The sequence below is a fragment of the Colletotrichum chrysophilum genome (genome assembly GCF_026319265.1).
Source record: "Colletotrichum chrysophilum strain AFK26 chromosome Unknown scaffold_108, whole genome shotgun sequence".
Lineage (NCBI taxonomy): Eukaryota > Fungi > Ascomycota > Sordariomycetes > Glomerellales > Glomerellaceae > Colletotrichum > Colletotrichum chrysophilum.
The window spans coordinates 43084-55936 of record NW_026517395.1 but is presented as its reverse complement, the minus strand read 5'-3'; the positions used below and the strand labels follow the sequence as shown (position 1 = coordinate 55936).

General features: G+C 53.9%; 3 protein-coding genes and 1 non-coding gene across 4 annotated transcripts; 2 read left to right on the top strand and 2 right to left on the bottom strand.

Moving 5' to 3' along the window:
• Positions 1-222: 222 nt before the first annotated feature.
• On the bottom strand, positions 223-540 carry COL26b_010274 (uncharacterized protein; the record flags this gene model as incomplete). Its single annotated transcript, XM_053182980.1, has 1 exon — positions 223-540. One exon carries the CDS (start codon positions 538-540, stop codon positions 223-225), a length of 318 nt encoding a protein of 105 aa, XP_053033051.1.
• A 401-nt stretch (positions 541-941) lies between these two features.
• Positions 942-1027, top strand: COL26b_010273. Its single transcript has one exon. It is a non-coding gene; the product is annotated as a tRNA-Glu (tRNA).
• Positions 1028-3852: 2825 nt separating this feature from the next.
• Positions 3853-5435, bottom strand: SDS23 (the record flags this gene model as incomplete). Its single annotated transcript, XM_053182979.1, has 3 exons — positions 3853-4501; positions 4554-5020; positions 5076-5435. The coding sequence occupies 3 exons, from the start codon at positions 5433-5435 to the stop codon at positions 3853-3855; spliced, it is 1476 nt and encodes a 491-aa protein (XP_053033050.1).
• Positions 5436-8079: 2644 nt separating this feature from the next.
• On the top strand, positions 8080-11722 carry COL26b_010271 (uncharacterized protein; the record flags this gene model as incomplete). Its single annotated transcript, XM_053182978.1, has 6 exons — positions 8080-8262; positions 8367-8586; positions 8676-8851; positions 8905-9336; positions 9389-11460; positions 11515-11722. 6 exons carry the CDS (start codon positions 8080-8082, stop codon positions 11720-11722), a joined length of 3291 nt encoding a protein of 1096 aa, XP_053033049.1.
• Positions 11723-12853: the final 1131 nt, after the last annotated feature.

Genomic DNA, 12853 nt, shown 5'->3' with positions numbered 1-12853 from the left:
TCTTGAAGTTGGACCGCCGGCACTTTGTTGTCATGCTCTGGCCTAAGCTCGTCACGCAAATCTGAGAGCGATACTCATTGCTTGGTGTCATTCTCGCGATACCATGTTCGTGCGCGCGAGCAGGCGTTGGTGATGGGTCAAACGAGAACGCGTGACTTTCCTTCCCTTCATTGGGCGCGCTTCCCGAATTCTCCGCTAGAAATCTCCCTAGCCCTCTCATATTTAACCCGAGGACTTCTTCCACTTGCTCTTCTCCTTCTTGCTGCCTTTCGCCTTCTTTTTCTCAGGCTGCGCTCCCTCCATGTCGACGTCCTCATCCTCAGCGACGTCTGCAGCAGCAGTCACGGCAGCGGCGGGACGCATGACGCGCTGCTGGTCGGCAGCAGGGTACAGCGCGGTGCCTTGCTGCAGGGCGTGGATGAGGAAAGGCAGCGACTCGGCCTTGAAGTCGTCGGCCTCGCGGACCTTGTCGAGGTCTTCGGCGAACTCTTGTGTGGTGCGCTGCAGGTAGAAATTTGTGAATTCTTGGGAGACGGACATGATGAATGATGTCTTTGTATTGAACGGTAGAAGTATTCTGTTGACCTGGGATTTGAGGTTTCTTTTAAGGGCAGTTGATGAGGTTTAGTTTTGGTGACTATGCAGTGAAGCTTACTCACGATTTCTGCTAGGCGAAAGATTTGACATACAGTGTGAAAACACAGTAATCGTAACTGTCCGAACCAGTTCAGGCTTTGAGAAGGTTCAGCTGAACCCAATCAACTCAGCTCATCTCTCGAGCTTTATCCACGCAACATGGTGCCTGATGAATATGTTTGTTCTATTTAGCTTTTTGTCTTAAGCTATCCGACGCCCAAAGCTGTCTTGTCGCCTCTCTACGGCTTGTGGGAACATAATGGGTACGCCACTATATGAATTAAGCGGCATCAAAAATATCCACATCCGATATGGTGTAGTGGCCAACATGATGCCCTCTCATCCACAAAGAGGTTAGGCATAGCCCCGAGTTCGATTCTCGGTTTCGGAACATTTTTGCCCCCGTCACAGACTTTTTCTTCTTCTTCTGCTTCTTGCCTGCCCGGCCGCTTTTTAGTTCTCAGAGACGACAAACTCAACCCCTTCAATTCAACTTTTCGACGCAAACCCTCGTTGCATGCTAAGTAAGATAGACAGACGTGTTTTGCTTGACTAATAGAACTGACTGGTTTTAGTGGTCGTTTCTAGCCACTCTAATTGATTCCTAGCATGAGACGAACGGTTGTGAGATTGGACGATGTCACAATCTTAATATGCCATCACACATCTCTCCCGAATCGCTGATCCCCTCCATCCAGCCTTGAATTCTCCACCAAGCGCGGACCCAGATTTCCAAAGCGGCATCCAACCGCCGGCGCGGGGAGCCCTTGAACGCTAGCTACCCCTTCTCGGAGCCATCATCTCGATAACCTATTCGACATCCTGTTTACAAAACTCGCTCACACTTGGTCTCTCACATAGTCCGTCGGTCAGACGCATAAGATTGGCTCCTTTTTGAAAATCAACAGAGACGAGGACTTCCTTCTGCATCATCATCAGATGCTTTTTTTTTAACCCAAGCAAGCCGCCTCGGCATGACAGAGTACGACGTGAGGCACACGAACGGCAACCGCCTCCCGCCACTTGTCCGCTCCGGTGCTTTCCCCGATGCAGGAACTCGTCCTTGGCCAGCACATTCCCCGACTGCAACCCCGACCAAATCGTCAGAGTCGTATTCTTCCCCGCAAACCCCGGATTTCGAGCTCTAAGCGGCGGGGCTGGGGAGAAGCTGGATAACACACGCCTCCCTGTCCAGGTTTCCTTGCAGTAGGGCGGACCCCCCCCCCTCCTTCCTGTCGCCATTGTGCCTGGGTGATGATGCCGGCCCTGTCCCTTGTGGCAACCGATCTTTGATTGCCTGTGGAGAAGCGTAGTTGTGGCGTGTGTGAGCTTTCTTAGACGAACCTCTGAGAACTGGTTTCTCCCGCGATGCTCCGTAATGTCACATCAGTCGAGCTGTCTGGCGTCCAGTTTGGCCTCATGATCAGCAAGGCTTTATTTCTTCCCAAGGGAACCTTGCTGTGGCGCTAGTCGACCTGGCCATGTTGTGCTGTCGAGGTGTTCCATGTCTATCTAGGCATGCCCTCGTGAAGGCGGGCCTAGCTGATCAACTCCAAGGACATTTGCTGAGCCAACCAAAGTCTATCAAGCGATGATATAAACCCCTAAATCTGGCTTTTGCATCCGTAACCAAACCTGATATCCCGATTAGCAACACCTACATCGCATGGTACAGTTTTGTCGAAGGGTCATCGTAATCTGTTCACTCACAATCTGCTGAATGCCGCCACACGTTTCTCCTCTGCCATATTCTCCAGATTCTCCATATGGAAATTTCACCGACGTTAGCCTTGTCCCTGGAACGTCACATCCGCCTGGGGTCGCTTCAGTCCGCGATGACCGCCTTGGCGACCTCCTCATCTCCTCGACCCCGCGCCTCCGTGCTCCCCGTCGGCTTCATGTGAAAGAAAATTGATGTTACTCGCAAGCGGAATGTGAGGGCTGGAATCGTTGGTTGAACAAGAAGTTTGCGGGGTAAGCCGACTTAGCAAGATGTCATGACTCTCTGGGAGATCAGGTACGGAGAGGAGGGGAGAAAGTGAGAAGAGAATGTGGCTAGATAGAGGACGTCTATATAAAGCCATGATAATCTTCCCCGGAATGTCGTGATCAATCCACTCGATTGCACAACAGTCTCATCTCTTACTTCAGACCCAACCAAGATTTATATACTTACTCTCACGTCGATCCGACCCACCAGTCAACATGCAGTTCAAGACCGTTGCCGTTGCCTTCTTCGCCAGCCTTGTTGCTGCCCAGGACCTCTCTGAACTCCCCGACTGCGCCGTATGATACTCTCAGAGCGATGATTCGCTGTCGCGGACGACTGACTGATCCTCTTGATTTCCAGGAGCCCTGCTTCGTCGACAACTTCCCCATCTCCGGTTGCGCCTCTCAGACTGACTTTGCTTGCATCTGCGCGTAAGTAATGCCATTAGACGAAAGACTACGCAATATGACTCCGCTTAACTTTTCCTGCAGCTCTTCTGCCTACAACTCGGCCGTCACTAGCTGTGTCCTTGGCGCTTGCGGGTCTGCCGATGTGTAAGTCTTCCCCCTACCCCTTGGCCGACACCGTCCATAATGGCCTCTAAAAGTACTAACATCTGTTAACAAGCCTTGCTGCCCTCAACTGGGCTACCACGACCTGCAACTCCGTTGGAGTGCCCATTGAACTCTGAGAAACCGCTGCGTTTCAAGGCCCAAGGGTGAATGTCGGTAGGCGATGGAGATGTTTGGATGCGTCTACAAGTTAATGGGTGAAACAACACGTACATAACTCAATAAAGACTTTGCCGGCCTATCCTATTCAATTGAACCGTCGAACTACAGGCGCAATGACTAGTTGCTCCTATTGCTCCTATTGCGTAACTTTTCTTCCTGGATTTAACCTAGGTATTATCACATTCAGGGACTCGGCAAAGCAGAATAGCAGCGCCAACCACCGGGTTTCGTCTCATGTATCACGGCTGGCCGGCAATGTGAACTAAATATAGACCCTCTATATTGGGAATAAGAGCTTGCAATGCTCTCCTAATTGGATCAACTGCAAGAGTTCCGGCCGTCTCATGTAAAGCATAAACTTCAGCTAACTCATGCTCCTGTCAATTGATCCCATGCGGCGAAACCCAGGAAACGCCAGTCGTAAAACCCCACCAACACGCACCCCATCCACTTTAACATCCATCCTCCGAAGTAAGTTGCGCTTAATTCCCATTACCGGCGCAGATCAAGGCTTGGTCTCGAGGAGTCGAGACTCGGCCGAATGGAGCTGCTTGAGCTTCTACGGCGTCGCGCTCGCTGCTCGCCTGGATCCGAGGGCCGCAAGCCAGACGACTTGGCGAACATATTCAGAATGTCAGTCAAGGAAATGACGCCAGTGAGCCGTCCCGAGAGATGAGCGCCGGGCATAGCGGCTGCAGGCACAACGTTGTGTACCACCTGCGTAGGTAGCGGCGACTGCGGCGCCGACCCCGAGCCTGGCACCAAGACGCTTGACGTCGTCGGGGCCAGCAGGGGTGTCGCGGGCGCGCTCGGGCTGGGGGACGCGGACTCGACCACCCACATGCGGTGGGATTGCGTGGCGACCAGTTTCGCGACGGTGTGCGCCAACGTCGAATAAGAGTTCACGTAGAAGACTGGGAAGGAGTCTCTGCCGTGCTCAACGCCGCGCTCGCTGAGAATGACGGAGATGAAGTGCATGCAAGACGACTTGAGGAGGGGCGCATCGGCGGCGTTCGTCAGATGCTTGACATCTACGCTGGAGATATTGCCGACAACATTGTGGCCGTTGTCGATGACAGCAACGCTCGTCAAGCCTTCGGCGTTCATCAAGGCCAGCGCGTCGCCTAGTGGGCTGTCGGAACTACAAGGGGTCAGCTTTGTTTGGAAAAGGGTAGACCTTGGGGGCTGCTCACTTCACCGCTACGATTTGCTGAGTCCCAATGCCCAAATCACGCAGGATCATGGGGTATAGCTTGTCAATGGCAGGAAAGTTGATGCCCTCGTTCCAGAAGAACTCTACCAGTTTGAGCTGACTGAGAATACCGATTACGTCGCCAGCAGGGCTAGTCACAAGAACGCGGTGAATTCCGCTGCCAAAGACCTCGATGGCCTTGTCAAGGGTCTCGTCGAAGGGCAGCGTAATGAGCGACTCTTTTCTGCAGAGAGGTTGTATATCGCGCAGAGCTATGCTCCGTCCTTCCCGGGCCTTCGTTGCGATGTCATCGTATGTGGAAATCTGCTCCTCATCGGGCCTTGTCAGTCCGACAACTATCAGCAGGTATGTGTTGAGATCGTTGTAGTCGAAAGTGGAAACCGCGGTCTTGGAAGATGCATGTTCTCGGATTAGGACAACATTGGAGGGGCTTTGCTTGACGAGAATCTAGCGCGGCATTAGAACTGGTCACAACGGAGAAGCTGGGTTTCGGATGACAGACCATGGAGGCCTCCTCGATGCTGGAGTCCAGGTCGACCCATTTGACATCGTCTTGAGCGACGAGCTCGTTTACGGAGACGTCGCGCCAGTCACGGCCTGCGAAGCGCGGGTTGGAGTGCTTGTTAGCAGCCGGAGGGTGGTTGAGGAGCTCTTGAACGGCGGCCTGGGTGAATGAAGGGTGACGTTGGGCGCGAGGGGAGCCCGGAGCGTTTCTGAGGTTCTCAGCGAAGCTCTGGCGATGGGCATGTGTCGATTTGTGCAAGCTCGTCTGGGAGGGAGTTCGTTGGGGGACGGTAGGGGGTGAGGTTGCGACGAATGCACTCTCGTCCTTGTGCGGCGCGGGTGCCGCTGCTCCGTCCATTGCTCTACACGAGGGGCGTCACTTGAAAACAAATCGGTGTGATGGATTTTCCAAATTGTTCGATTGCTTCGACTCGAGGCTTTGGGAAAGTTGTGAGGTAGATTCCGCGTCGGATTTGCAAAGCGTTAGGAATGGTCGTCCAAAGCTGAAGATCAGGTAAGGTAGTCGCAGAAATGAGGAAGCGCGGAGGCGACGGTGGCTGAGCAGAGTGCGGGCGAGGGTGTCGAGAGACTAGGGGTGGCCAATTCCAGGCCGGCTGATTGCGACTTCAAGGCAGCGTTGCCGAGACTCGGTTTATTACTGCGTATCTCAGAGAATGGAAGCTGGAGCTGGAGGCGATGGCGGTAGAAGTAGGTGCACCGCCTTAATTACGTAGAGCTATGGGTTGTATCCGTACGGTGAGGTGGTAATTGAGGGGCAACGGCGCGGCACCCTACCTACCCTGGGTCTTGCGACGCAGCAGATGGTGGATGTTGAAATGGGCCGGGCAGGGGATGCGATTATGTACCTAACGACACGAGGATCCGGAAGCAGTATCACTATGGGATGGGATGGTACCCGGTTCGAATCGAGTAAAAGCCAGGAGGGATGGGTATTCTGAAGTCGGATGATGGAACATAAAAACGGTAGATTCAGAATCGTGGGGTGAGAGGGGGCGGCTTGCGAGGGCGTCGTCAGAGTAGGTAAGTTCACTCCCGTTCCCCAGGTGCTCGAACCCCAAGTGCTAACGCCGATAGTTACTGGGTTAAATTACCTAGCAAGCACCTTAGAAAGACCCAATGAAGGTGAGGAGAGATTGACAAGCAGCAGGGGCAGCTCACTGGACTACCTACACTGCAGGCCTTACCTACCCCTCCTTTGACAGGCGAGCGCGGTGGTGACGTTGACGGTGACGGTGGCGGGCGGTGATGAAGGTGGCTGGCCAAAGCAGTCCCCGCTTCTGCTTGATGCACCACACTCATGGCACCGGACCGTCCGCAGCTGGCATCCGTCCCGATGCCCCTCCATCCTCCACCCGAATTGTTGCATACCTTAAGGTAGATATGGACCTACCTATCCAATGCGTGGCACCTTACATAATGCATACCTAGCAAGGAGGGTAGCAAATCACAGGCCGCCGGACACGCAGACACGCAAACAACCTGGAGGGCCTTGATGAAGAATCGCCTGCTGATCGACGACGCGTGCTGTCAATTTGCTGCAGCCACATAGGTGATAGGTAGGCACGCAGGATGCAAATTCAGGACATGCCCGAGGACCGGGCTGCACAATCATCAGGGCTTCGCAAAGTCCCAAGGCATTGTGAGAACCGATTGTCCTAATAATACAAATTAGTGTAAACCTGTTTGTTGGGCATTTGATTGCTACCCAGCGAGTGGGCTCTGCCTGCGTACCTTACCCAAGGTAGGTAGGTAGGTAGGTAGGTATGGCAGCTGTCGTGCTACGCCCATCACCATGTTTGGCATCCTGTGGCATACCACGGACGTGCCGGTAAGATTGTCCCCCAGAACGAGACAGGCTGGTCAATAACTCACCATTGTTTGCTGCTCTGTCTCATTAGCCAACAATGAACTATTTACAACGGGATTTGATATCTAATTACCGGCGGAAAGTACCCGGGCAATACTGGGTAACATTCACATGCATTGACAGCCAGTCAAAAGTTCAACCCACTAACAATTTCAGACCTTTGGGAGCAACCAGTCAAGTAGGTATTGAATGGAAACATGGGCTGCCGCCAGCCAGCCTGCAGACCGATCCACGACCCGACGGGACCTGAGGCGTGTCGGGTTGGACTCCCTTCCCAGCTTGCCAGCTTGGTCCTTGCCTGCTTGCCTGTCTACTTACCTACTTTAGGTACTTACCTACCTACCTTCAACCGTGAGTTCCTGGGTTAAGAGCGTACCTAGATGTGCCTTATGTAATAAGGTAGCGTATGCAACATATCTAGTACCTTAGGTAGGGAAGCACGGAGGGCACTCGCAAGGAAAGTAATGGTAAGGCACCATGGGCCGGCCGTTCAGCAAGTGGAGCAGAGGGACTCAAGAGGTGTGGCGTGTGCGGGCGGGCAGCAGCGCATCTTGCTCCACCACCCAACAGCCCCGCGCAAAATTATTCCATGTCATTTTTGTGTTGCTTTCCCCCTCCAAAGACCCGGCTCCAGTCCCTTCAACCATCGTGGGCATTACTGCCTCACTTCATATCTTTTTGTTGTGACGAGTTCCTTTGTTTTGAGCCACCAAAACCACTCCTTCCCTCTCTACCACCCGCAACGCATACCATGCTCATTGTCGCCAGTCGCTGCATCCAGTAGTTGACTGTACTCACCCGCAAATTTACTGTCCACCTTCTATTCCGCCTTCCGACGCGCGCTCGCTTACTTTGGCGCTCTCAAGAGACAACCGCCAAAAGACAAGGTTAAAAAAAAAAAAAAACCACCGAGCCAGAGCGAGCGAGAGACGCACCCCCCTCCAGAGCCAAACACACGCCAACTCTTATCCCTCCGAGCCTCCCCACATCGCCCTTCGCGCGGTTCTGTCCACCTTCCACCGCCCCGACTGTCTTGGTCTTGGGGCTGGTCATTTTCAACATCGAAAAACTTCCTTCGACTCGATAGCATTTACCACTGCCACCGGTCGCAATCATGTCCATGTTGCCGCCAGACGTCCACCAGGAGTTGGGACAGCTCCTGCAAGCTCTGCAGAGCCCTGAGAACTCTGTCCGTACGCAAGCGGAGGAGCATCTGCAAAACAACTGGACGACCACCCGTCCCGAGGTCCTGTTGATGGGCCTGGCTGAGCAGATTCAAATCGGTGCTGATGCTTCGGTATGTTTCCTTCTCGCATCTGGGCTCCCCTCACACACTCTCCATCCCTGCCCCTCTTCTGCCCCTCGCGACGCGACATTTGGCTAATTTCATCACCACAACAGACACGTTCTTTCGCTGCCGTTATTTTCCGAAGAATCGCCTCCAAGAGCCGCAAAAATGAGCGCGGCGAGCTCGTCGATATGTTCTTTTCCTTGTCCAAGGACCAGGCTGCCGTCATCCGCCAGAAGCTTCTCGAGAGTTTGGGAGGGGACTTCCAACGTGCCGTACGAAATAAAATCAGCGACGCTGTCGCTGAGGTAGCGAGGCAATACACCGAGAACAGTACGTCCTTCACCTCACACTCCACTCACCTCAGACGCACGCGAGAAGCCCCGCGCTTGGGATTGAACTTGCGTCTAACATCATGGCAGACGATTCCTGGCCCGAACTCCTTGGAGGTCTCTTCCAGCTTAGCATAGCCCCCGACGCCGAGAAGCGCGAGACTGCTTTCCGCGTCTTCTCAACCACCCCCGGTGTCATCGAAAAGCAACACGAGGACAACGTTATCGGAGCCTTTCAGAAGGGCTTCAAGGATGACTCTGTTCAGGTATGACGGACCCTGGCGCCCACCATGCAGAACACGAACTGACAGTGGAAAAGGTACGCCTGGCTGCCATGGAGGCCTTTGCCGCCTTCTTCAGAAACCTGGGCAAGAAGGCACAGCCCAAGTTTTACCCTCTCATCCCCGACGTCCTCAACATCCTGCCCCCGATCAAGGACAGCCATGACTCTGAAGACCTCAGCGGCGCCCTCGTCGCCCTCATCGATATGGCCGAGACTGCGCCGAAGATGTTCAAGCCTTTGTTCCATAACTTGGTACAGTTCGCCGTCTCTGTTATTCAGGATAAGGAGCTCGACAACCTTTGCCGCCAGAACGCCCTGGAGCTGATGGCCACTTTCGCCGATTACGCGCCATCTCTTTGCCGCAAGGACCCCACATACACGAACGACATGATCACCCAGTGCCTGAGTTTGATGACCGACCTGGGCGAAGATGATGACGATGCTGCTGAATGGCTGGCGTCTGATGATGTGAGCTGCTCCTGTTTTCCAGCCTTTGCGCTTACCTATTAACGAATTCTAGCTTGACCAAGAGGAGAGCGACCAAAACCACGTTGCTGGAGAGCAATGCATGGACCGACTGGCCAACAAGCTTGGCGGACAGACAATCCTCGCCCCGACCTTTAACTGGCTTCCTAGAATGATGACCTCTATGGCTTGGAGAGATAGGCATGCGGCTCTCATGGCGATTTCCGCCATCTCTGAGGGCTGCAGAGAGCTCATGATTGGGGAGCTTAGCCAGGTCCTCGATCTTGTTGTTCCTGCGCTCAAGGATCCCCATCCCCGTGTGCGCTGGGCTGGATGCAATGCCTTGGGTCAAATGAGCACGGACTTCGCGCCGAAGATGCAAACGGACTACTACGACCGCGTTCTCAAGGCAATCATCCCCGTCCTCGACTCCCCCGAGGCCCGCGTTAAGTCTCATGCTGCTGCGGCTCTGGTCAACTTCTGTGAGGAGGCCGAGAAGTCCATCCTGGAGCCCTACTTGGATGAGCTGCTTTCTCATCTCTTCCAGCTCCTGCAGAATGAGAAGCGATACGTCCAGGAGCAGGCTTTGTCGACCATTGCGACCATTGCTGATGCCGCGGAGGCCGCTTTCTCAAAGTATTACGACACGCTCATGCCCCTGTTGGTGAATGTCCTGCAGACGGAGAACGAGAAGGAATTCCGCCTTCTTCGCGCCAAGGCTATGGAGTGTGCTACCTTGATCGCTCTGGCTGTTGGCAAGGAGAGACTCGGCCAGGATGCCATGACGCTGGTTCACCTGCTCGCGAACATTCAGGCTAACATTACCGACTCTGATGACCCGCAAGCTCAGTACCTGATGCACTGCTGGGGTCGCATGTGCAGAGTTCTTGGACAAGAGTTCCTGCCCTTCCTGCCCAACGTTATGCCTCCTCTTCTCGAGTTGGCCAGTGCGAAGGCCGACATTCAGCTTCTGGACGACGATGACCAGGTCGAGCAGATCCAACAAGAGGATGGATGGGAGCTTGTTCCCCTCAAGGGCAAGATGATCGGTATCCGTACTAGCACTATGGAGGACAAGAATATGGCCATTGAGCTATTGGTTGTCTACGCCCAGGTACTCGAGGGCAGCTTTGCCCCTTACGTCGCACAGATCATGGAGAAGATTGCTCTCCCAGGCCTGGCTTTCTTCTTCCATGACCCGGTCAGGTTCATCTCTGCCAAGTTGGTACCCCAGCTCCTCAGCTCTTACAAGAAGACGTATGGAAGTCCTTCCCCAGAACTCAGCGGATTGTGGGCTGCCACTGTCGACAAGCTTCTTGAGGTGTTGACCGCCGAGCCTGCTATCGATACTCTGGCCGAAATGTACCAGTGCTTCTACGAGTCGGTTGAGGTAGTTGGCAAGGGCTGTCTGACAACCGATCACCTCTCTCGGTTCATTGACTCAGTTCACTCCGCCATTGAGGATTACAAGGACCGTGTCGCTCAGCGCGCTGAAGACAAGGAGGGTGCGACTGCTGAGGACGCAGAAGATGAAGCTGACGATGTTCTGTTGGCCATTGAGGATGACCAGACGCTCCTTTCAGACATGAACAAGGCTTTCCACGCCATCTTCAAGAACCACGGATCCGCCTTCCTCCCTGCCTGGGAGCGCCTAATCAGCACCTACGAAGGCTTCCTCAAGTCAGATGACCCGACGCAACGCCAGTGGGGTCTTTGCATTATGGACGACGTTTTGGAATACTGCGGGCCCGAAAGCCAGCGCTACGCCAACTACATTACTCAACCTCTTGTTGACGGCTGCAGGGACTCATCACCGGCTATCCGCCAGGCCGCTGCGTATGGTATCGGTGTGGCTGCTCACCGTGGCGGTGCTCCCTGGGCTCAATTCCTGGGCGGCGCCATGCCTTTTCTCTTCCAGGTCACGCAAGTTCCCGACGCGCGCAGCGAAGACAACGTGTACGCCACGGAGAACGCTTGTGCCGCTATCGCCAAAATTCTACACTACAACGCTAGTTCTGTCCAGGATCCCAATGGCATCGTGACTCAGTGGATTGAGACTCTGCCAGTTACCAACGACGAAGAAGCGGCGCCGTATGCGTATGCCTACTTGGCTGAGCTCATTGACCAGTAAGTGATGAACATACATGAAATCTGGGCAGTCGCTAACACAATTACTTTTAGGCAACATCCCGCGGTTATGGGCCAAGCCGGTAAGGTTTTCGTTTTCACCGCTCAGGCATTGGAAGCAGACACCCTTCAGGGGCAAACGGCCAGCCGCGTTGTCACGGCTATCAAGGCGCTCCTCTCCGCGGCGGGCGTGAACCCCGCACCCCTGCTCCAGCAGTTCTCACCCGAGGCCCAACGTACGATTACGGCCTACTTCTCGTAGAACTTCTAGTGGCTTGACTACGGTTGAAGTAGCACACACGAGGCTCAGAATTCCGTGGAAAATGGAGTTGGGGGTTGTTGTACTAGATGGATGTTGAGATGATACCACAGGCACGAAGAAAAGACCCTCTCCGCAGCAACAGTTTTGGACTTTGAATATGTCGAGCCACACAAAACTAACATGGGAGAAAGAGGCGTCAAGAGCCGAGATATTCTTGGAGGATGAAAATGTGTGCGCAAGAAGGCCGGTCTGGGCCGTTCCTTCGTTTTCTCGCCGCCGCCCGATGGTGGCGCACTGTGACGCCGATACGATGATATAAAGGAGAGGTTGTTTTGCAGATAGAAATTCAATCCGATATGATGAAGCACTGCCAATATGCAAATCTGATTGTGTGCGCGGAACGGAGCAGCAACATGGGGTCCGGCCATGCTACTGTGTTTGACGTGAAACGCGGCTTCGAGGAAACAGTGCTGTGATGTGATGAAGCTGCCACCCGACGCTGCCAAAGTCGGGAATGCGGCGCCCGAAGCGGCGGCAGCTGGTAGAATTCTGGTCTCAAACAACACGCCGAGGAGGTGGCAGGAAATCTGCTCAGTAATGTCGGACTCGTCTTGCATTGCAACTAGGTGAGGAATGATGAGCCTGTTCAGCCATACAGCTGAGATGCTCCTGATGCCGGACCGATTGCAGACGAGCCACCATTCATCCACCCGGCTGTCCATCGATGTGAAATAAGGGATAATGGCATGTCTGGCTTCGGATAAGATTTCGAGAGTCACTTGCTTCCTGTCCGAGTTCACCGGATGTCCTGTCTTACTAGTATTTTGTGGGCTTGTATGGGAAAGATGAAGAGTGATTGATTGGCTGGCTGGAGACATCTGGGAACAAGGAGGCGGGAAACCTGACTTGCAAAAAGATGGGCAAATGGAATTGCCATGTTCTCTGCTGCAGGGGAGGAAGGGGTGGGGTATTGACGTCTTTGGCTCAAGTCTCAGTCTCACCCATAGTCACGGTTGCACACAGGCGCGCTCAGTCAAGCCAGCACAGCAGCTACGGATACAGCCACCCGCCGAGCTTCTTTCCTTTTTTTTTTTTCTTTTTCTTTTTTTCTTTCTTACCTTCGTTCTCATA